This window comes from Accipiter gentilis, chromosome Z (genome assembly GCF_929443795.1).
Source record: "Accipiter gentilis chromosome Z, bAccGen1.1, whole genome shotgun sequence".
NCBI classification, from domain to species: domain Eukaryota; kingdom Metazoa; phylum Chordata; class Aves; order Accipitriformes; family Accipitridae; genus Astur; species Astur gentilis.
The window spans coordinates 59913608-59937697 of record NC_064919.1 but is presented as its reverse complement, the minus strand read 5'-3'; the positions used below and the strand labels follow the sequence as shown (position 1 = coordinate 59937697).

Here is a 24090-nt window from a genome sequence, read left to right as displayed (position 1 = left end):
GTAAGCTGAAAGATAGCTTGAGAAAACTGCAAATTAAATATGCCCTACATGTAATGACATTCCTTGACAATCATTTCAAGGTAAAAGGACTAGCAAATTAACATTGGTTCTCATTGTGTAAAGTCCTTTATCAGAGAAACAAAATTCTACTTAGCATTTGTATTAAACAGTTGGGGGTGCAGAGAGAAATAAAAGAAAATTAAATAATATTGATACCAGTGACAGTAATACTGCAGTAGTTACACATCCAAATTAACCTGTATGCTGTAAACACAGGAGAAGACTAAGTTCCCCTGTATATTTAATAGAGGAAATTTATGACTATCAATTTTTCCAAGGGGCAACAAGGAAAAATTAGTAAAGAAAATAAAACAGTTTGACATGTTTTATTTCCATATTTGAAATATAAATTAAGATTTGACAAAAATAATTTATACTTGAAGCTACAAAATAAATACCTCAATTTTCAAATTTATGATTCAAATGGAAGTCTGGCAAAAAAGAACTGGTGTCATAAAAAAACCCTGAAAAAATACGATTAAAAAATAATTCCTTACATGCCATCACTTACACATATATGCATTAATACATGTGCAGCATAATTGCATCTGTTTTCCTTAAAAAGTGGACTGATTATTGGAAATAACCTCACTTTAATTCTGCCATTATTTGGATTAACATTTGGGTGTCTTTTGGGAGGTTTTGGTGGTATATACTGCTCACTTTATGCAAAACGAAGGTAAATGCCTCTGAAAGAAATGTACTTTACATATTATCAATTTATACAAACAGCATGTTTTATTGTGAGTCATTCTAGGATAACAAAGCTACCAACATCTACTCTATGAGCACTTAACATACACAAATTTTTACACACACAATATTTCTCCTGAAATGCTTTTTCATTCAAGTACATCTTTAAGTTAGATGCAATTTATTTTTTAAAAAAGAAACAGCATGACGTACATTAAAAGTACGACCCTTTGCACTATTGCAATCTGACCACAACCTTAGTCATAACATTCATTTCATGTATTCAAAATGCTAGTACTTTACTCATCTTGTTTGTATATACAGGTAGTAATTAACCTCAGACTCAAAATTAGAGGCCACAGCTTAAGATCAGGCTCTAAGCTGATAGTAGCAGACTTGAACAATACATGTGACTGACAGCAGGATGTTCTCTTGTTCTCTCATAGGTACCCCACAACATCAGGGGAGTGGGGAGGCCTATCTGAAAGAAAACAAAACTTTCCCCCCCATCCTCTCCCACACAGCCACTGGTGCGCTCAGCCTACAGGAACTGACCTCTCTGCTAATCGACTTGGTCTCTACGCACCTACACTGCTGTTAACAGCTATTCCATGGCCTTCTCCTCTTTCTGGAGGCAGAAATCTAAGTCCTTCGTTAAGCAGACTTTCAGCTGAGTATGCAGCAATTAATTTCTACTATAAATTTTATTATAGTAAGTATTTATATCATAATGCTTTTTACTGAATTTAATCATTACACTATAGAAGCTATCTGTGCTAGACATATGTAATTGTCTAAATTGTCTACATGCTTTTGACCAATATAAAATGTTCAAATCAACATGGGTGGATTTTGTCCAGTTACTACTGTTAGTTTCATACTTTCATTTTAGACACTCCTGTACCAGGAAGTTATATAAATGGAAAGACAGATCTTTAAATAGTTTGTATTATCACAATCCCATAAAAGCCAGATAAAATTAGACTAAGATCACTGCAAGTTTTCATTCAAGGTCTTGAATAATTCTAATTTATTTCTAGTTTACTCCTTTTTTTTAAATTCACATTACTGATAGCATAAGCAATGATTTCCACCCCCCACCCCCCCCCCGCCCCTCGCCTTTTCCCATTTGGTCAGACTTAGCAAGCATTAGCTGTTTCAAACAAAAATGCAAAGTACCATTTCTCAGTAGTAAAGCAGTTACCAGTTATCACCCAACAGGCATTAATTTCAGTTCACATAAACATCCTATTTCTACTTTGATCTGTCCTCAAGCAGCACGAAGCATCTAAACTGAACTGACCTTAACCTATCTAAAGATCATTTTCTTTTGGGTAAAATGAAAATCCTTATTCAAGAGACTCCAGAACTTACATGTGTGAACCAGAAGAGTACACTACTGGGTCAGGCAAAACATAAGTTGAACATGAAATTTTAATCTTTCATTAAAAATTGGAATGCAACATCTATATTTAAACAACTTTATTAACATAGTCAAGCAGTGATTAACATTCACATCTATTATGTCACATCATACAAATGTAAATACAAAATTACTACAGTACAATATATATTCTCTGCATGATCCAAAATATTTGGTGGCCCCAAAAACTCTTTAAAATTCAGCAGCTTATCAAAAATTAAAACCATATTCTATTTAAAATGAAGTTCTGTTAGCACATAGGCAGACTTCAAGAAATATCACTCAATTTAGTACAGTTTGAGAGGTTGCAGGAGGATATGTTTGAAGGAAACATTCCAACATTGTGGCAGATACAGAAACATCAGATTTAAAGCTTTCAAGCAAAACTCATACAACCTAAGTTGTCAGCAGAAAGATCCAGTCATCTTTCATGTCAAACTATTTCATATATGGCATCCAATTTAAAATTTTATAAGTGTCTAGTATTAGTAAGTCAGACAATGTACAACATAACTACCTATCTCTTACCATGAAAAAAGATATTACACTAGAGATTTCAACAGCCAAATGAACCTGCTTATACCAATCTTTTTTTCTAATCACTGTCCTTGCAAAAACCACCCAGGCCTTCTCAATTTTGTTGCTCACCCAAAGTAAGGAAATAGATACCGAAGGCGAAAAAGTAGCACAACAGAACCAGCTTATAGAAAAATGATGGTATACTGTAAGCGCTGAATTCTTCAAGATGTGGATTTGGCTTACTTAAAGTATACTGTAACACCACACAGGGAATCATAGAGCCATTTTAAACTTCCCTCATATAAGTACATTCAAGTGAGTAAGTATCCTTATTACTTTAGCAGAATATACTTTACAAGGCAAGCAACATGAATACTCGCCTCAGTTTCCCATTTAAAATAATAACCTAAAACTGGCTTGCTCCAACCATTAAGTGCAAAAAGCAAGCATCAGTGGCAGACAAAAAAACAGTTTCTGTTGGAGAAGAATACCTAGAAGACTGATGGATGCAAGTCATTCTGGAGAATGCATAGTGAGTGAAATACACAGCTACTGATCAAGCTTTATTTATTCAAGATGAGGTTACTGGATATACTTATGCAATATATAACAAATATGTATGCAAACTACATCAGCATCTATCTGAGATAACTGCAGGATGTTTTGCTGTTTCACTGTAGAGCTTAACCTTTATCTAAGATAAAAAGTTCCTCTTTAGACCCTATATAGGAGCTTTATGCGTCTATCATCCTCATGAAAGAGATAGTATTGAAGCAATTAGTGTTAAGTTGCAACTTCTTTCCTTGAAAAAATCTGAAACAAACAATTTCCAATATAATGTTGCATTTAAAGCATTTTTCAAGAAATATTTCAGTTGTTTGAATATAGATGGATTCTCCCCAAGGGAAGAATGTTTTTGCACCGTATCTGTTAATACATTCAATATGAATAAAATAGGTGAAGCAAAAGTCATTATTGTCCCACAGTAGAAGGTTAATTTAGAGTAAGTTTAAGACAGAGGAGCTGCCTAAATGAAATACATAAAGTAATATAATTAAGACACATTTTTATTAGCATGTGTTCTGAACAAAAAGGGTACAAGAGTATTCACCTGAGATAAAGCTAGTATTTGAATATTTCTAAGTAGCAATGAGTTTCGCTTGAGGAGAGCCATTTGAAGTTTTAAAATATACATTTCACTATTATACAATATATGCAGTTTAAGTAATTAAGATTGATGCTAACATAAAAGTCCTAACAAAAAAAAAATAAATCACAGTGTGTATCAATATTGTTAGTTACAAAATTTATGCTACTTCATAACTTTTCAAAATTATAATGATTATAAATTTTAAACCCATTCTTCTAAAAGTGACCTTTTGAGTACAAGCTTTAAGGAGCAATAAACTAAAGCATAAGAATTAGCTTATTACAATTTAAATATATACATATTCACTGATTTAGAAAATAATCAAGCTTTGGAAAAATTTACAAAATTGATTATTTTTGCTTGCACTGGTTAAAACAATGAACTATTCTAATCTTTTTCCCTAAATGAAACGAGCTGTTTCCTGAATGTGTAATGAAAAAAATTTAGTATTGAATTTCACTTAAGACTAATTTAATAGCAATTTAGAACTGCCAAAAAGATGCATTTATAAGGTTTTTAAATACACTTTCTGTTACCAACTTAGGTTGATCAGCAGCTTTTGTTCACTCTCAGAATCCTTCAAAAAGGGAAACTCAAAACAGGAAAAAGGCATATATAAAAACAGTAAACACTGACCTCCTGAGGTTCCTACAACAAAAATATTCAAGTAGAAAATCTACACCATTACTTAGCAGCGGCTATTTCTGTAGTTTAGCACTAACAGCACTTTATTCAGTGTGTAAGGAGCAAATGAAGCCAGCCGTGCTTTTAGCATGCCAAGAGGCAGAAACACTGGAATGTAACAAAGACAAACTCACAATTCTACCAGTATAAACATTCAGTCAACATTCAAGAACTGTCAAGACTACACCACAAGAATTAAGATGCTTTTTATATATCCCATGATGCAATAATTGAATTATGTTAATGCTGATTCAGAACTTTTCTTACCTCACATTATACCCCAAATGGCTTCTGCAAATCTCTGTGCTATATTATGTGTTAGGAATATGGTTTACTTGCTTTAAAATATACCATGAGGGAACTTACTGATACAAAAGACTATTTTGTCAGTACTGTTTATTTCTGCCTTATTTTAATTATTTTCTTTGCTGTTATACCAGATCAGTTCACACCTGTACAAATACCTATTAAAATATGTATCTACAAAAGCGGCATTCTAAGCTAATCCAAGGTGAGGTGGAATGGTTTTATTTGGTTAAAGGGGCTTTCTGAAATTTAAGAAGTTTAGTTAAATTCAGATTCTAGCGGTTATGCTACAGTATTATTTGGGGAGGTTTTCTATTCTACGAATTTTTTAATGTAATTTCTCTGAAACTCTTCCCTAATGTTCAAACACACTCAAAATCAAAGCAAGTCTAGGTCTAAAATAACCCCCCACCTTGCTACATTAGAGGGGTTTTTTCCTTCCAGAATTTGGTTTTAAAGTGTTTTTAGTGACTATTACTAATTTACTTCAGAGTTATTAGCTAAGAAGGAATTTTGTAATTGCTACTAAAGCGATGTAATTTGAAAGCAAGTTATCACATGCAATTTTGACCAAATTGAATAAACACTATGTACTAGCATTACTGAATGTACTTCATACAGTACCTGTCCAAACTATTCTTCAGGCATAATCCATTAAAATTTGCAAAGCCAAAAAAAAGGGGGGTGGGGGGTATGTAAAACATGCATGTTATCATGCATTAAAAAAAAAATATCAAAACTCTTTGAACAGCATTTATAAGTTCACACTCACACAGCTCAAACTTCAGTGCAATGGCTAAATCATTCAACAGTCAAAGAACAGAACCATGCAAAGAAGAGCAAGTTCTTAAAAAAAAAAAACCAAACAAAAAAAACCCCCAAACTGTTATCCAGTATCCATTCTGCAACACAAAGGTGAGAAACTAAATCTACAAAAAAGGCTGTTATGGCTTAATTTTGTTTTGCAGATTAATTATGCAGCACTTGAAAAATGGAAAGGTGTGGCTTCACCTCTGACCAGCAGAGTTAAAAATCTCTCCATTTTCCTTTATCATCATGGGATACTCTTTAGGCAATCTAAATTATTAAAGACTTGCCACTTTCAGATGGACACAAGATCAAGTGTACCAGTTAGGATTTCACATTCACAGTACATAAGAAAATACACATGGAAGGAAAAGTAAAGGGTTAACTTAACAAGGATTTATTCACAGGAATACATGTAAGTAGAGAAAAAAACCACAACAGAAAAGCTAAACAAATGAAATGAAGAGGATCCAAACCAACTTTCACTCTGTAGCTTTAAACTTGCACCCTTGTGCATTTAACTACATCAAAGGGCCACCAACATGCGCCGATACAGTGTAGATACCCTGCATTACATCCATAAACTTAAACATCTCTTTAAGATCATGCTTTGAACAAAAAAGAAAGCATAGAAGGTAATATGTTGAATGGGAATAAACACAAATATAGCAATCATGTCATCAACTTCTACAATTGTCTTTACGTGCCAACTAACATTTATGCAGCCTTTAACGGGTCTTATCATGTAACTCATTTTTAGAGATTCTGATAAAATCACTAGTATATAACCATGCAGAAAGCACATCACACTGACAGCACAGAGGCAAATATTTTGCACAGCTATATCAGCTTTCCACATTGTGCAGGTTACACACAATACAATATCAATCTTATTCTTAACAGATCCTAAAAAGGTATTTCAAGGCCTAATTGTTAACTACAGTACTTTATATCTATAGTCTTAATAAAAATAAAGTCCATAGAATCTGAAAAAGGAATTTTAAATGCAGGGCTATATTGAATTGGTAAACTGCAACACAAAACTGGCGCAACATAGGTAAATGTATACCAATTTCACTCTATGTGATGCAAGCATGCTACTTTCCCACTAATTTAAATGACTTCTGATCACTATGAGCCAGAACACATGCCTGAACCTTAAACTGCAGGTTAAGAATAATACCTTACTCTAGAAATTAAATCTAATGAAGTACAATAATCAAATCATATCCACTACTTTAATTCTTTTTTTAATGTAAAAATTAAATGTCAATCTTTCCTTTGAAGTGTCCCTCCCCTTACCCCAAAAATGAAAGGAGTGACTCATTTGGCAGCTTGCAGGTTGCTTCCTATTGTCCAAGTTAACCTTTATTAATTTACGATGGGGTTTCTATATTATACACTGCAAGTGCCTGCTCCTAATACAGACACAAGCTGCATTTTAACTGTACTAACTTCATTTGTGTAGTTCTTCATTAACATGCAAATACCTAGGAATCCCATCAAGCAGGATGAAATAATGTAGATAACCCTTACTTAAAAAAAACATAAAAGAAAAAAGAAAGCCTTTTACTGTTTGTGACCCCCATTCTTAGGTTTCCTCTATTGTGCGCAAAATAGTTTTCCTCTTTACGTATCCCTATGGTTCAATTATATGGTTCTTATTTTGGTACAATTCCCCACAATATTCCAGAATGTGCTGTTTTGTGACTAGATTCTTTTTTTTTTTTCCTTTTTTTTTTTTCTTCTTCACATCCAGTGCAGAGTTGTAATAGGAGACAGATTTCCACCCACAAAGGCTCCAGATGTTAAAACATTTCCCAACATCGACTTAATACAGTGACGGCAACACCTCCCTCCCACCCCTCCCAGTAGGGTTGGGATTGTACTGTATTCCCTACTGGTTTACCCTTCCCCCCAGTAAAGGGTAACATTTTCCCTGGGTGCAGAGGCTCCCTCATAGTCTCCCAGACTGAAGGACCTGTAAAAGCAAAAGATAAAGCTATAATTAAAACTCACCTTGAACCTTAACTGACAGATCTGTGCATAAAACAAAGAGCTTATTTGCCTTTTTTAAGCAGTAGGTGCCAACCTTTAACTTAAAAACAAATTTATGTCTAGATTCTCCCTTTTAAGTCTGTTAAGAAAAGATCCCATTTATATCAGTTAAATTATTATTCATGACAAGGTATGTTTTAAAGCTACATTGACAGTTCCACTGTTGTGGCTAAGCTTAGATTTAAGATAAAAGTAGTACTATATATTCTAACAAGCTTTACCATTTTTAGCACAAAATTATGAGGTAGTTATGACATTGAGAAAAAAATATTAAACATACCTGCTACTGACCTAACAACTTCACTTTTAGGCAGATTAAGCAAGATAACCATAGTGTGTCCTCAGTTCAAACTAAGAATAATAGCAAAATTTTATCACTTTGGATTCCTCTTCATTAGGAGAACACCCTTATGTCAGACCTAAAATGCCCTCATTGATAAATATGTAGATGTTTGAAATTGATTAATTTTTAATCTATTGTTCAGATGAAAAATGTAATTAAAACAGGATTTCTTATGTCACTGCCTTTGAAAAAAATCTTAGGCTGACTTTTAAATAGTTGTCCATTCAACAATAAAACAGAATTGCATGATTCACTCCCCTAATTGCATTACAAAAATTCTACAGCAAGTTTCAAATTTATATAAAGATTGAATGAATAAAATTAATTCCTCTTTTCTGGGTAGTATAATCTGTTCACAGTATCACACTACTTCACACATGGGAAATTTGCTTTATACAGTGTGCACAGATGGCATACCAAGCAAGGTGGTATAATAATGTAACAATTCTAGAATTTACTATCAGTGTTCTTTGCTAAAGTTGAATCATTCTCTGCACAGAACTGTAACAATTCTGAATTGGTGCATAAAAGGGAACATAGCAATACATCAGCCTCCCCAAAACATCAAGCCCTATGGTTACTGTAGAGTTACAGACTAGCGTAACATCCTTTATTCAGTGCAAAGATCATCCAGTATGTGGTTAGGAGTATATCGGACTTCTCATGGCTAAAGTGTGATAACAAACTTGGTTTCCTACCCTAGAGGAACATTCCTGCTTAGACCACATCTGCCATCTGCTAATTCATAAGACATAAGGGAGCCAGTATGATGGCTTGAGAATCATATTCATCACTTGGCTTATTAAACTTCAACCAGCACTTTGTTATACCTACACTTCCAACCTTATCTTGATAAAACTACTGTGTGTATCATACACTCACTTTTTCTTTCTTTTTCTCTCTCTCTCTGTAAAAATAAAATAAGTCTGACAACTGCTTTTGCTACAGCTACCATCCTTAGGTATACTGTCATCCCTTTTTTTCCCCCCTTCTTACTGTAAGGAAACATATCATCCAGTGTATCTGAAAAATTCTAGTCTGATTAATTAATTATGTTTCATATAATACAAACAGGGAAGAAGTATGCTATACAGCTCTGTTTAGCAGGAAAGATTTGTGTGCTTACCTCTAATTATGGGATTGCAGCTACAGTGCATGAGGTTAAACTCCATAGTAAGCTGCAAGGCGCTCTTTTAAGGGAAGAGGAAACTGGTCAGAGAAACGCCTCCAATTCTCATCCCCAAGTTGATTTTTAAATCCATGAAGAATCTACAAATGAGAGGGGGGAAGTTGAGATAATCACTAAACTGAGGATACATTATTTACTAGCAACATATGCAGTAAGCCAGAAACTGCTGGACTGTACATTTGTCAATTTGAATTCTCTGATTTAATATCAAAATGCTACTAAGAAACAAAGGAAATCTAGTAATGTGTTTCTTATCTGAAATGTTTTTTCTTTTAAGGGTGACATATTTCTTTTTTTAAATGTGTAATATGTTGTGGGAAGAAAGCCGAGCCAAAACTGCAGCCAGCATTTGACAGAATGAATATCTGTCAATTTCTAGCACAAATACAAAAGCATCCTGTGAGACCTCTTTTTTTTTGACATGGAACCTGTAAGACAACTGTCACTAAAAAGGAAGCTGTTAAAGTATTTCGTGTTTTGAAAGAATAGGTATCCACAGTCAGTGGCAAAAGACAGCAAAAGAGGGAAAAAAAAATCTACACATTTCAGTCTGGACATTCCAACATAATAAATTGACTCCAAACTGTGAAAATTAAATGATACTATCAAAAAGGTCTTAGAATGTTAGCTCTGAAAACAGCAGGTTAAAAGGCAAACATTAGAAAGGACAAAAGCAGATGAAACAGCTCCTCCTCACAGAAAATTATACCAAGAGAGTCTGAAGTTTTGTTTGTCTTTTTTAAATTCAATGATACTGAATGGTGGAACAGTGTCATGAACACATCCTCACAGAAAAGGCAATGTCAAAGTTAAAGCTCATGGTACTGAGTTCACCCTCAACACAGAGTCAGGCAGAGCTGTTCTTAAACAGGATGTAGTGATAATGACATTACAGTGTCACCAGTTAACTTACTGCTTTTCTCCCTGAAAAGAGACCTTCCACAAGTAGGTTCATCTCTCTTTCCTAACCCAAAGAGTCAGATTAGCCAGCTGCCAAGAAACTACAGAAAATCTAAGAATGTTCAGGTATGACAAAATGAACAGTTTTTAAGTCATCTTCCAATAGAGTTTTAGCAAGTGACCTTCAGCTACAGTCTTCAGATACCTTGCTTTTATAATAAGTGATAAAATTCTGAGGATATGTGTCAGATTTCAACACTAGCAGCTCATCTACTCATGCTCTTGAAAGTGGTATTTGCCCTTTCAGCTCCAGTGCTAAAAAACAATACAACACAAGAAACACTGGACAATCCAGTTTTTTCCATTGTTCCTGATAGGCATAATTATTGTTGGAAAAACATCTAACTGGACTACAGCAGTCATATATTCATGAGGAAGTAATCTAAAAAACATGTATGCCATCACTTGAAGAAAGCTTTATCTCCTTTCTTGCATGGCAAAAAGCACAAAAGAATACACTTTATAAAGCAAGGATGTCCTTAAGCCAAGTGACGAAGAAACATTGTGTCTAGTTTGAATGCATTAGATCCCACATGGATAGCTTGGAAAGAACCTGGAAAAGAGGAGCCTAATTTATTGAAGCAAGTATTCAATGCTGAAGGACCAGTGCAGAAACATGCACTGAAGGCTGCTTTGAACATTCATTACAGACAGCATCCTGGACCTTCTTTTAAGCTTGCACGTAGTTGCTGTTTCCTTCTGCTGATTAGAGTACTCAGAGCTGTGCATATCCTGGACCTGATGTTCCTTTGAAGGAGACCAGTGATCTGAGAGGCTAACTAGCACAGTGGGATTTCTGTCTTTGCTCTTAAAGATGGGATACAAAAACTCTAGGTTCTGTTTTGATGGTCACACATAGCATCGCTTCAAGAAAAAGTGCCATGACCCATGATCCGAGTAAGTACTTAGGAATATGTTCCATTTTTGCTTTAAGAGGAATATAATGAATTTTTGACATACATCCTTCCTAAAAACAGAGATTTCGCTTTACAACTTATGAGGGGAGCCACACTGCTGAACACTAACAGCATCTGTTCCTGAAACTGAAATAAGTTTCTTCTCTCTTTTTCTATTTTTTAAAATCTACGACACTAGCGCCAAAACACAATATATCGCATTCTGGGTGGGGGTTTTTTTTGCTTATGCCACACAACGCAAACAGCACTTTTGCTTTAATTATATTGACACTTTGTCTAGGGAGGTAGTCTTGGGTATAACTGCACATTAGTTTCTTGAAACTTGTTCATCCAAGAGGGATTCCAAGGAGGATTAAGCAATCCCCAAACCTCATTTTCAGCAGGAGTAAGAGAAACAGACTGGGTATCACTGGAATATTTTTCATTTGCAATTTTCTAGATATTTCTCCAAAATAGTAGGCATCTTTGTGGCAAAAAAGTCTTGAACCATACAAATATCATTTTCTAGAAAAAAAGTCTTAATTGTCGTATAAATCCCCCTGTTCTTCCAAATGCAGGCAAAACATAGTAGGCTGTACATTATGAAAAGCTCTTTGTGGATAATTATCCATTCAAGTAAGATCTCAAGTGAACTTTTCAATACTGTTAAAAAAAGTTTTGGAATAACCCAAATGTATATAAAAAAATACAGGTTAAAAAAAAAAAAAAAAGTCAGGATTTTCATGTTGCTTTGTCTAAAAATTTATGACCTGGCAAAGAACCCTCCATGACCACAAATACATTAAGTGCTAACAGTGGAAATAGAAAGCAAGAAAAAAACCCCAGAGGATCGAAAACAACCACCATTAGGATATGCTATTATATTAGAAACCTTACCTTACAGAACATGTCTCGGAGATCATCTTTTGGGCTAATCCACGATGCAACAGCATCACAAAAAAAAATAAAGTCCTATAAGATTAAACAATCACATAGGTTAGAAACATCAATGTATGAGTGTGAAAACAATGCTTGATGTTCATTCTATGAACTGTGCAGAGTCTTTGATTTTAATTCAAAAGTGCTTTTGTTTTTATAAATTTACTTTCCAGTTAGTTCAGACAATAGTGGTAAATTATTGTACACCTAAGTGTTCAGAAATAGCTGAGTGTAGGAATAGCTTTATTTAATCAGGTTTTTGATTAAGTAAAACCACAGTGTAGGAAAAAAACCAGCTCTCCTCTCCCACACCACACTTGTCTAACATTAATTCTTTCACTACACATACCAAGTTCAAGAACTAACCACCTTAATAACAAGCAACAAACTCAAGACCACAGTTGCAACACTCTCACTCACGCATTTCCAGTTAGGGAAAAAAGCTGTTGTATTTCTTCAAGCAGAGCCAGAAGTTTTTTCTGGGACACATAGAATGTTTATCATACAGGTTCAAAACTAAAGCCATCCCAAAATCCCTATACTCAGTTCATTTGCTGTCATGCATACCTCCTACTACAGCATTAAAACACCAGTCTTTAATCATTAAGTTGATGATGCGCGTGGTTTTGGGTAGGAACTGAGGATAACAACTACAGAGAAAGAGAGATTGGATAACGAAAAGAGTTCTTAATTATCCCCTCCCCTTAAGCTATGTGAAAGGGCAAATGGACAGCAGAAGAAGGAAATGCTAAATACAGAACAAGACATAAGTGAAATGAACTGAAAATTTAAAACAAGGTACAGGCTCAGTTCTTGTGTTTCAGGAAGAAGAATTCCAGGCAGAGGAGACAGAAAATCACCTTCATTTTCCCCTTAGAAAATATGGTACAGCTTTACTTTGGAGGTGTGGAGACTAAAGAGAAAGTCACATTCTATTCTTCAGATGTACCATTCATTTTAAAGACATACAGGTTCCTTGTCAAATTGACTATTTAAGCAATATATCCAAAGTTGAAACAGAATCTTCCCTACCCAAGTTTTAAGAATGAAGGGGTGATTACTGTTTTTGTTCTGTTTCTTGTTTTAAAAGCCTAGGTTATATCTGGAAAATAGGTTTAAGTATGTCAACTTTTGCCTTATATTTTCATACAGATACTGACCACAACCTAACAGAAGTATCAAAACAGAGTTATTTTAATCAAAGTTCATTATTTACATATTCTTTTTAAGTAAAAGACAAAACCTGAACTTAACAATACTCTTCTCCTTTCCTTTGCTACATGATAATTACTGCAGCTTCATGACAGGTAACATTTGAAATATAAACATTTTGGCCTCCTTGACTGCAGAATAAAACTACATCATATATTGCAGGGAATCGCATGAAGCCAAACTTTTTCATACTCCATATACAGCTTTCACTGAATTTCACATGAGTAAAGAAAAGAAGTTAAGATCTATTCATGGATCTTACTTGGACTACTCCACTGGGGTTGACCGAGATCATGGTACATATCCCACGGAATGCTGAATCCTTTTCCTCATTGTCTCTTATGTTTCGCAGAGAAGTGCACCTAGCAAGTTGGAGAGCAAAACTTAGCTAACGCTATTACTCTTTATTCAATCAAGTCAGAACTAGATGATGGTATTTGATGGAATAAGTCACACTGATAAGACGATCTGAAACACTAATGTGGAACACTTAGAAAAACACTTGTTGCACACAGTCTTTACTAGCATATTCCCATTAGGCATCATCTCCAGAATCTTGTTCTCCTGTTGCACTATATACAGTTAGAAAGTGTGACCTGTATTCCATTAAATACAAAAGAAACATGTATCTGAAATATTTATAGAAACTATCATTATTAGAAGCGGAACATATAATACTATCACAGTATGAATTATGTCAGATACCACTTACAGAACAGTTATTTAACTTTTACAGCAGCAAGCAAGCTATTTTATACGTAACAAATCTATAAACATATATTCCTTATAGCAATTCAAGCCTCAGACTGAATTTTAAGTAAAGTAATGCACGGTTTAAATTTTACGGTATTTGCATGCATTGTATTATCATTCTGGTGGATTTTAAAATGCTCTTTCATAGTCAAGCTTTAACACAGCAAGCATGTGACAATCTTATCCCATGCATAAATTAGTCGTTAGCCACAACATAAAGAATACATGACGGTGCTACTAAAAACTCACAAACCTGATAGGACAAGATTAGTCACATGGTTGGCAATGATTAAGGATTGAGATTTTGTAACCAACTGAAAATATATCTAAAAGTGAGATAGAGAGAAGAAAGAAAGAAAGAGAGTGAAGAAAAATGAATTAAAAAAAAAAGATTGAATAATACACACCAGGGTCTTATAAACTGCTGTAGCATGGGGGCCACCTCTTGAGGACAAACGTAACCAAGACGACCAATTGTTATTGCTAAGGTAACGCAATCACGGTTATACACCACCAAACGCCAACCAAGACATGAGCAAATGAGGGGGGAGGAGAAAAAATAAAGAAAAAACAACAAATAACTCAGAAACAGAAACCAACAGAATCTGTGTATGATAATAAACATAAGATTTCACCAGTGCTGTTTATTACCACCCCCTAAATAAGAGGCAGCAACATATATGGTATACTCTCCAGGGTAAAAGAAAAATTAAAGAAGTAAATGAGAGAACACCAAAAACACAATTTAAAATCCAAAGGCTTCTGATATAAGCAGTCATTCTGCCCTCTTCAGAGGAATCTCTTTCAGTAATTTACCTACAACGTATTTTGAAGTTTTTATTCAAATGTACTATTATGGATACTCTCGATAAAAATAAATTAACCATTTTCAGTTTTAGTATCAAGCATTGTAAACACTTATTTTTTTATATATTTAGAATTCAAGATTTTAATAGATCTACCTTACCAGTAAAAATTCATTTATAAATACTTCTACATGGAAAATATTGTGGTCTATCTAAAAACACTTAATAGATGAAACACTTCTCAAAAAGCACCAAATATTTGTCATCTTAATAAACTCATAGAGAATTTAATTTGAAGTGGTTGCTAACTCACAGCAACTGACTGCAGAAAATTAATTCTTTAATCCGAATATTTGTCCTGTTCACAAAAGGCATCCTCATAGAAGTCGTGTAAGAATCTGACTTCCAATACCAAGGCATAAGGACACAAGAAAAGCAAAATTACTTTATCACATGATTAGGTAGTTTGGTCCTTTGTTCTGAGGGACAGACTGAAGAAAATATCATAATGCAAATGTGTTTTAATGGTGTTTGCTCAACTCACGAAAGATTAATCTTTAGAAAAAGGAGAGGGTGGGGAATAATGTATCAGGATTACTTGAAGCAAAATACATGAATAATACTAAAATCCAGCAGATTTATATGAAGCAGAGAAAGGAAACCTATGTTCAAGGGACATACTATGCAACACTCTAATTAACAGGCATTTGTGAACAGTTTCATGAAACATGCAATAAAGCAGATGATGCTTTCTCCAATAAAAGTTTGGTGTAGGATATACTAGCGGTTTTAAATCTACTCACTCCATGAAAGCTGCAGCTCACTGCTAATCTACTGTTTTGCCCTGATGTTAATCAATTTCAATATGCAGCGTCTAAAATTTTCGGCAGATATAACTTATAGAACAGCATTGGAAGTGCTACTTTCAAGTGAAAATATACTTTCATCTGTGAATTCTCACAGCCACAGTCTGTACAAGAAGAGTAATCTCTGTCAAAGCTCAACTTTTTGGCATATACTGGTTATTTTTTTATGCAATTACTTTTACTTAAGGTGGCCTCATGTTTCCATAGAAGTGTTTTCATAGCTCATCATATAGCAAGCTAAAACAGAAAACAGTAATATTCTAGCACATGCTAGTGGCATGCAGCACAATATCCCACAACAAACTTATTATAAGTACACCACACTCAACATTTATTTGCAGTTATGCATCCACATTTAAAGTAACTATTAAGAGGATAAAAAAACAAAAGTCAGTGTTTGGATGCTTCCAAAAATTCTCTAACAATGATGGAAGCAAACATTTAAGTACTGGATGCCTCTCAGTTACAGGTATTACACATCCATCAGTGTGGAGGAAGGGGGTCAGGGGGAAAGAAAATTTATATTGCTATACTATCCCATGGTATATTTCACAACAAATAGGTATTTGCTCCAAAATTATCTTTTCAATAAATAGTACCTATAATATGCCAGCCAACTAGGTAAGTTCTCCTTCAAGTTCACCTTCCATACTAAATGGGGGTAAGGGGAGGGGGGCAGAGAAAGTGCTGCTTTTAAGTTTAAAGAGTACCGGAGGAAAAATACGCATCGAAAATCTCTCCAATTTATCTCTTGCTTAGCTCAAAAAATATAACTGTACCACTGAATTTGCATCATTTTCAATCATGTCAGGTATAATGACTAAACTGTCATTTTCGTACAAGACAGTTTTCAAACAGAAAAAAAAAAAAAGATTCTCAATTAGTAAAATAGTAAACCAGAAACCTGTCAAATTAATACAGTTCTGCTGAAGTATGGAAGGTGCTCTTCATACCAGAACGTGCCCTCTATAAATGCAAAAGAAACAAGCCTCAGAAATTCCGATTCAGTAAGGCATTTGGGGATTGCTCACAATTTGGAAGGCAAAGCTGTGGGCCAGAACATAAAACATGCATGCCATTATTAGAATTCTTTTCAGAAATTTGTAAAGTGACCAGGTAACAGAAGTTATACATAATTTCAGTTATGTTGTGGTAAAACTGCCATCACAGATCTAGATTTTTGTGCATGGTATTACAAGTTTATCTTAAAATAAAAAGTGCATTTTTTGTAAATTCAAAGAGTTCATTATTTGTTTTATATATGCCAATTACATTTGTTTCAAACACTAGACATATATATACAGTACACGTGTAAGGACATGCACAGATTAAAATCAGCGTGAACTATATCTTATAGTGTTACTGCATACATTTGTCATATTCAATACATAAATAAAACTGGGAGAATACTTAAATAGATGATATATAAATATAATAAATGTTATAAAACCGAGAAAGCAGTAACTTTAAGAATCTAGATATATGATACAAGGTTTGCTGCAAGACTGAGACTTGTAAGAGCTTCTGCAAAACAGAGTTGCTTTTGCTTATAAAAGCCAAATACACAGCAATAAAATCAGTTCTGGTGTGGTTTCCCTATGCAATTTTTTAAATCGTTATGAAAAAATCTAATTCCCTTCACCATGAATGTTTCAGTTTTTGGGTACCTGTGTTCTCTAACAACGTCTTTGGTGTGTTGGGTCTGTTAATTATTTCTACAAGCTGGTGCAACACCATTGGAATATAAGGCTGCATCTCTATACCTGGAACAGCCAAAAAAAAAAAAAAGGTCATTTTCTTCTGAATCTTTCATTAATATACATCATCTAAACAGATAGGATACATTGAACTTAATAACAAGTACAAGAATCTCAAATTTAATTTAAATTTTAACATAAAAGTATCATTAAAAAAAAACCCAAAACACCTAGACAAGCCATGCTAAATGTGCAGAGATTCAAAGAAAAAAAAAAAGCTTACCCATCTGGATGGAGATTTCTCCAATTGCCCAGGTGGCATTGTTACACACAGAAATGAATTCAGGGTTTAGGTTGGTTCCCAAAATTGGCATGAAATCAGCTAGAAAGAACAACATTTTAAAATCTTACCACACGGTACAACCACCTTGTCCCATTACTATAAGATCATGGGGGGGAAAAAAAGTTTTTTAAAAAAATAATCAGGTAAGTTTATTTAAATGCTTGGAAAGTGTTACACATGATTAACAAGAGCTATATTTCTACTATATAACAGATTAACCTGGATTTTAGAACCTAAGCAGATCAATGCAAATATTTTCAAATTCTGATTTTAAAATGTTTCTAATAGGCTTTATCTTTATGTAATTCTAGAAACCTTTTTTCTCCCCTTCCCTTGCTGGGGCAGGGGGAGAGAAGGTAAGAGGGGAGAAAAAACCCCACAGCTACAGGTACTTGTAGTTTTTTTACTATAGTTGAACAACTCTCAAATCACCTGGACAGCTATGTATTCAGCTATGCTTGAAAAAAACCAATGAAGCCTAGAAGGCAATCATGTCTTTGATTAATTTTTAAGAAAAAATTAGTCACAAAGATCATAACTTCTGCCAAATTTTAAATTCCAAGCCTATCCAAGCATTCATTTGACTAGTTAAGTGTATCTCAAGAGTACCCACAGGAAAAGACAGCAAATATCATGGAAGTGTATAACTGATGCTACTTCCCTACTGAAATTACAAACAAAGCAAAAAACCAAACCAAAACGTACCCTCTAGCCAAATTTTCTAATTTCAGTAGATATATATAATTTTATGTAACAATAGATTGTAGTAGAACAAAAAAGCTATAAATTCAAGAATTTATCAAAGCAAGCAACTATTCTAATTGAAGTCCAAGTATATCTTTTTTGCTGTATGCCAGCATAACAGGTAGCTTGTTACATTAAAAAAATAAAGGACAAAAATTAACTTTTGCACTGGCACAAAAATAAGATCATGTCTTTTAAACACATAATTTGAAGGAGAAAAAGACTACAGACCCTTGCTGATAAAGGAAAATGAAAACTTACACCACCATGAAAAGGTAACTCACAGAATAGGGAGCTTAACAATGGCTAAACCAGTCTCTTATCAGTTTGTAAAGCAAGTTAATTGTTTAATATGTAAAAGAAACATACCAATGCAAGGCTTAACATGCTGAAAACACGCCTTTGTCAGATCCCCTAACAATGCAAAAGAACTCTGCCGTACCTCAGGCATTTTATCCTAAAGAGAGGAAGAAGAAAATGACAATTCTAGAAGTGTTTCTGATTCTCTTAAGAATGGAAATCCTTGGAAGAAACAGGTTACTCAACTCACCTGCATGCATTGGTACATTAGTGTCAGGATATTGCTGCGAGCCACTAGCTGTTCAATGTTGCCTCCAAGTCCTTCAGCTAAACCACTGAGTAAATCAAGAGCCACAATCATGAAATCTTTATCTGGAGCCTCATATTGGTCTGGCTGAGCATTATGCAACTGCAACAAATAAGTATGTACTAATTAGTATTACGATTATCTCAGGGGTATGCCTAAAAAAAGTTTCAGAACTGCAGCTTCATTTAGATAATCAATGGTTACACTACAAATCTCCCTGTGAACACATAATTTTATATAGTTATACATTGGTTTAAGGAAATATTCTGAAAACATTGGAATAGCAATAGAAAAATACCATGGCTTGTGCAAGGGTCTTCTGCACCAGATTTACACAACGCTGGTACACAGGTTCACAGTATGGAAGAAAGCCAGATTGCAAGGCAGTAGCAACTGATGACAGGCACTGGAATGAAAAAGAAAAAAAAAAAAAAAACAAACAAAAAAACCCAAACCAAACAAACAAAAAAAAACCCAAAACAAAACAAAGACACAGGAAACAGTCATTACGTTTCCTCACTTCCCTGAAATGCCTTTTACTTGGGAGAGGTAAATTAAAAGATATTAGCATTTTAAGTATACCCATGTGTAACTGACTAAGTAAACACAACCTTGAAAGGCAGTACTGATTATCTGAGCCAAGGCAACTATTCTCAAGTTGTTACTATCTCCTACACATGCCCTTTGAGAAAACTTCTCAGCAGCAACAGCTTCTCAGAGGTAGCCAAGGAAGCACATACAAAAACAATTAATGATATTCAGCCAGCACTTACACTAAGCTTTAGTATCTTGACCATGCACAAGCCCTAACATTACCTAAGAGTTATGAAACTAATTTTTCTAGATGCGCTTTCTTGCTTCACAGGCAGAAAGTACAGAGAATAGACTACATTTTAGCTTGTCTGACAACAGTTTTAATGGAAGGATTAAGGGAGAGCAAGAAGATAGAAGACAAGAATAAAAGGAAGATGGAACGTTCCTTTTTTTTAAAAAAAAAAAAAATCCTATCAAAGAAAACACTCCAGAATGGCAGAAAAATATCTAAAAGATTTCTGCTAAACCTAATGACATTTCCTCAGTCACAAAGTTTTCTTACTACAGTCAGAATATTTTCTCCACAATGGGAAATGCCTAATACTGTCAGCTTTAATAGTCATACTTCTTAGTATGAGCATCTTTAGTAGAAAGTGTAATTCCTAAAATAAGTTGATAAAAAAAATATTCAGATTTTAACATTTACCTCTAATAAAGGGAAGAGATCTTTATCTTCATCCTTCAACATGTTCCATTTCTGGATTAATGGAGGCATTAGCATCTGAATATATTCCTGTTTAAGATGAAAATGCATCAGCTGCTGAAACACTTCATTGCATACTATTTTATTTCAAAGCTAGAAAATCAATGTATTAAGAATTGATATATATTATACCTTTTCAGCAACTCCCCCAATGTACTAAAATTCTATCACTGTTGCAATACATAGAAGTAGTTTGATGTTAGAATTTACAATTTGTGTCTTAAGTTTTTTTGCTGAAGCACATAAGTGTCTTTGCCAAGTGAATCTTTTCCTCCAGATTTGGTTTCAGTCTAGCTACCTGGGTTGTTACAAATCCTTATGACTGCCTCAGGGTCTATGGAAAATATTTTTACTAGCAATGCAATCTGGCTGTGCATCTGCCACCTGCTTTTCTCAACGATTTCCCATTGCCCTAATGCTACAACCCTATCCCCCTGCCAAATTCCTGAAACTTCTTCCTCAAGCAACTAACCATCCATGAAGAAGTAATTCCCTATCCCTCCAGGACACACTTCCCCCTTCTGTATAAAGCTGTTCCATATTCCCTGTCACTGCACAGCCACAGTCACAAGGACATTGAGCAAGGCACCCCTATAGTGCTCTTTCTCCCAGAAGGTATCTAAAGACCCAACAGATGTTGCCAGCTAATGCTATGTCCAAAGATACAAAATTCTAAGTGACTGAAGTCCCACCATCATCAGGAGCTCCCATTTAGCTTCCACCTGGTACTGTCAAATGTCAAGCTGGCCAGGACCAGAGAGAGACTGAAAGAGAGGTCCTTTGATGGTGTGGGGTCTTGGATGACAAGTAAAATGCCATGGAAACAACTCAAATTGTTTTATTCTAATGTGTCTATGTCCTGTGAATCACTATAGAGAAATAAAACGAGTTTCAGGAACCATCATAAGAATATGCACACGTGACACGTATGCATGTTCTATTAATTAATATATGTACACCCCCCCATATTTGCCTATGTGTTATCTGTGCTTTGACCAAAGGATTCTGTGTTTTTATATACAAAATGAATGCCTGTCTCACTCTCTGATAAAGCAATTTCTAGTAATCGTGTGCTCCAATACATCGGAAAGAGATACAGAGAGCAGCTTAGCTATACTTAAAGTGGTTACAAAAAAAAGTGTGGTCATTAGAAATTAAAACACACATTCCACCAATTTCTCTTAAGTCCCATTTCATAGCTATATTGATATATGCATGTCCTCTGAGCATGAGAAAAAAAAATCACGAGAAGGACATTTCACAAGCCACTACACACATAATTGTTTATTAAAAAATGGCAAATATTTGTGTAGTGGGAAAATTACATGCAGTCTATGTACTTTACCTTTATTTAGTATTATCAAAACCTACACTGAAATACCAGCATTTCTGTTTTAAAACAGAAAGCACACTACAAAAAGCATTGAACGAGTTTTTAAGTTATGATGAGCGCTTCTACAGAAAATAAGGTATACTCACTGGTTTATTCAGATGATGTCCTACAGAATCTGCTAGAGTTCCTATAGCATCATAAAGAATGAGCAGGTTTTTATGCTGGTATTTACTAAATGCAAAGACCAAAGTATCAAGTATATATGCAAGATAAGGAACAAGCTCTGTACAAGCCTCCTCTTCTAGAGTAGCAAAGGCACTGAGGGACAAAAAAACAGGTCAGTCAGTATCTTGGAAAAAACAAAACAAGACAACCCCCAAATACCTCACTTCCCATTTCTGTTTAAACATAAAACTGTATTTAGTCCTCAAATTCACCCAAATTATTTTTTCAAAGTGCTATTACTGAGATAACCTTGATCTATTTTGATTGAACACGTAAGGATTCAGCTCCTACATTGTGATGAACAAAATTTAAGAATACTGCTGTAAAACTCATTCTGTATAGACAGGAAGCCCCCACCAAGAAAAGCATTACTGTACACAAGTTACAATATACTAACTGAAATATTAGGAAACATAACAAAAGCTGTTTATGTTAATCTTTAATGTATGCTGTAGCTGCACCTAGAAGCCCTAGTGCTGTTGTGCTGGTACAATGCCAACATCAGCCCATAGTCTCAGCAGTTCACCACACAGAAAAACAGATACAGAAAGACATGGAAAATTAAAAGCAAAGACAGGGCATGAATGCTTTTAGCCAGCCTTGGTCAAAGCACACATCATGGCATCACGAAAACTTTCAAGTTGTCTGTAAAGTGTTTGAACAACAGCATTAAAAACACCCCACCCAAACCAAACAAAACCCCCCCCACACGCCAGACATGCTGCTTCAGAGAAACATTAAGGAAAGGAAAAAATATGAGCTACTGAAGATTCACTGGCCTAGCTTGTGTCAACAGGATTATTAGCCTGCCCCTGCACTAAAAATGCATGCATCACTGTATGAGGTCAACAATCACCTACTAGTGTGCTACCAAATACAGAAATGACTTTTTCTTAACACAGTGCAACTGTGAACACTAAATGGCTAGCATTCTTATTTATTTATTATTTTATTATATTATTATGAAGTGTTCTTTCAGAAAGGCATATGATGAGAGCAGGAAAACGTTTCAGTAAAATACCTTTTTAGGTGTCACTAACTAAAGGAGCAGTTTCTCAACAGTATAGAAATGAGCATTAGACAACTGCTATGATAGAAGTTAGTGATGAAAACATATGGTATCCTATTACAAATTTTCAATTTGGTAGACATTCTGTGCAACTATTCACAGCAAGGATGCAGCTTTTTGCTCCTCTCTAAGAAGGATCATTGTATTTCATTGCAATTTAGAAAGCTAGTAAGTATGTTTTGACTTGTAACAGCTCTACATTTTCCTCGGAGTTTCCCAAACAGTTTAATTTTTAGCTGCAACTGTAATTATAATGTATGTCTGCTCTAAAGAAAACATTTTAAAACTTGCTATAAATCTGATATTGAACTTTAAATTAAAAAATAATCAGGTGTATTGTTATTTTTAATATTTCCATTTTATCTCTTTCTTATTACTTTAACAGTTTCCACTGCCCATTGCACTTCCTTCATAAACCCTACATGAGGTTATTTAACAACTGCAACACAGCTGTGTTCAACTACATGCACATTTCAACCATGTTTTGGATAAGGAAAGTATGAACAGAAGTGTGGCGTTTTGTTTGTTGTTGGGGTTTTTTTGGTAGGTCTTTTGTTTCGTTTTGTTGTGGGTTTTTTTAATAGAATCTGTACATAATCTGATTCCTTGGATCTGAAAATGCATAAAGCAAGTAGTCTTATATAACCATTTTCCTGCTTATTCAGAAAGACTATCACTATGAAAAGACAGAACAAAGTAGGTGTTAAAGCCCCCGAAATTTGCTAGCCCAATGTCTGAAAAGTTTTAGACAAAAAGGAAACTGTTTAATACTCAAATCTTACTAACTACATTTCATTAAATTCATTGTATCCATTCTCAGGCAAGGATATACCTACTCCTTTTGTGCAAAGCTTAGCACAAGAACTTTGATCTCAGTCTTGTTCTTAGGCACAACTGGTATTTGGGGGTTGTGCGTAATAATAAAAATAATAAAAATAAAAAAATTGCATGTTTTAATTGTTAAGAATACAGCCAGATGCAGAACTAACTTTGCTTTACAAAGAAACCTTCTCGGCAGTCTGCAGTGTACACTCCTGTCCCACTCAAACTGACATGTAAAAGCTTTATTTTATGAGCTTCCTGAACAAGAGGTACGCCCATTCCCATTCTA

At 34.6% G+C, this 24090-nt stretch overlaps 1 protein-coding gene across 7 annotated transcripts in view; it reads right to left on the bottom strand.

Moving 5' to 3' along the window:
• Nucleotides 1-2220: 2220 nt before the first annotated feature.
• TNPO1 (transportin 1) overlaps nucleotides 2221-24090 on the bottom strand; it is a 78963-nt gene continuing 57093 nt past the window's right edge. For 5 of the 7 annotated variants that reach the window (XM_049794750.1, XM_049794752.1, XM_049794754.1 and 2 more), the window contains exons 15-26: nucleotides 21832-22003; nucleotides 20296-20382; nucleotides 19354-19461; nucleotides 18999-19157; nucleotides 18818-18905; nucleotides 17645-17743; nucleotides 17332-17427; nucleotides 14400-14475; nucleotides 13502-13601; nucleotides 11986-12060; nucleotides 9170-9312; nucleotides 2221-7623 (exon numbers count right to left, since the gene is read on the bottom strand). In XM_049794750.1, coding sequence (XP_049650707.1) covers nucleotides 9205-9312; nucleotides 11986-12060; nucleotides 13502-13601; nucleotides 14400-14475; nucleotides 17332-17427; nucleotides 17645-17743; nucleotides 18818-18905; nucleotides 18999-19157; nucleotides 19354-19461; nucleotides 20296-20382; nucleotides 21832-22003 — 1168 coding nt within the window. In that variant the 3' untranslated portion in view covers nucleotides 2221-7623; nucleotides 9170-9204. Of the gene's footprint in view, nucleotides 7624-9169; nucleotides 9313-11985; nucleotides 12061-13501; nucleotides 13602-14399; nucleotides 14476-17331; nucleotides 17428-17644; nucleotides 17744-18817; nucleotides 18906-18998; nucleotides 19158-19353; nucleotides 19462-20295; nucleotides 20383-21831; nucleotides 22004-24090 lie in introns of those variants that run through there. The other 2 variants (XM_049794756.1, XR_007505037.1) reach the window with 2 other exon arrangements.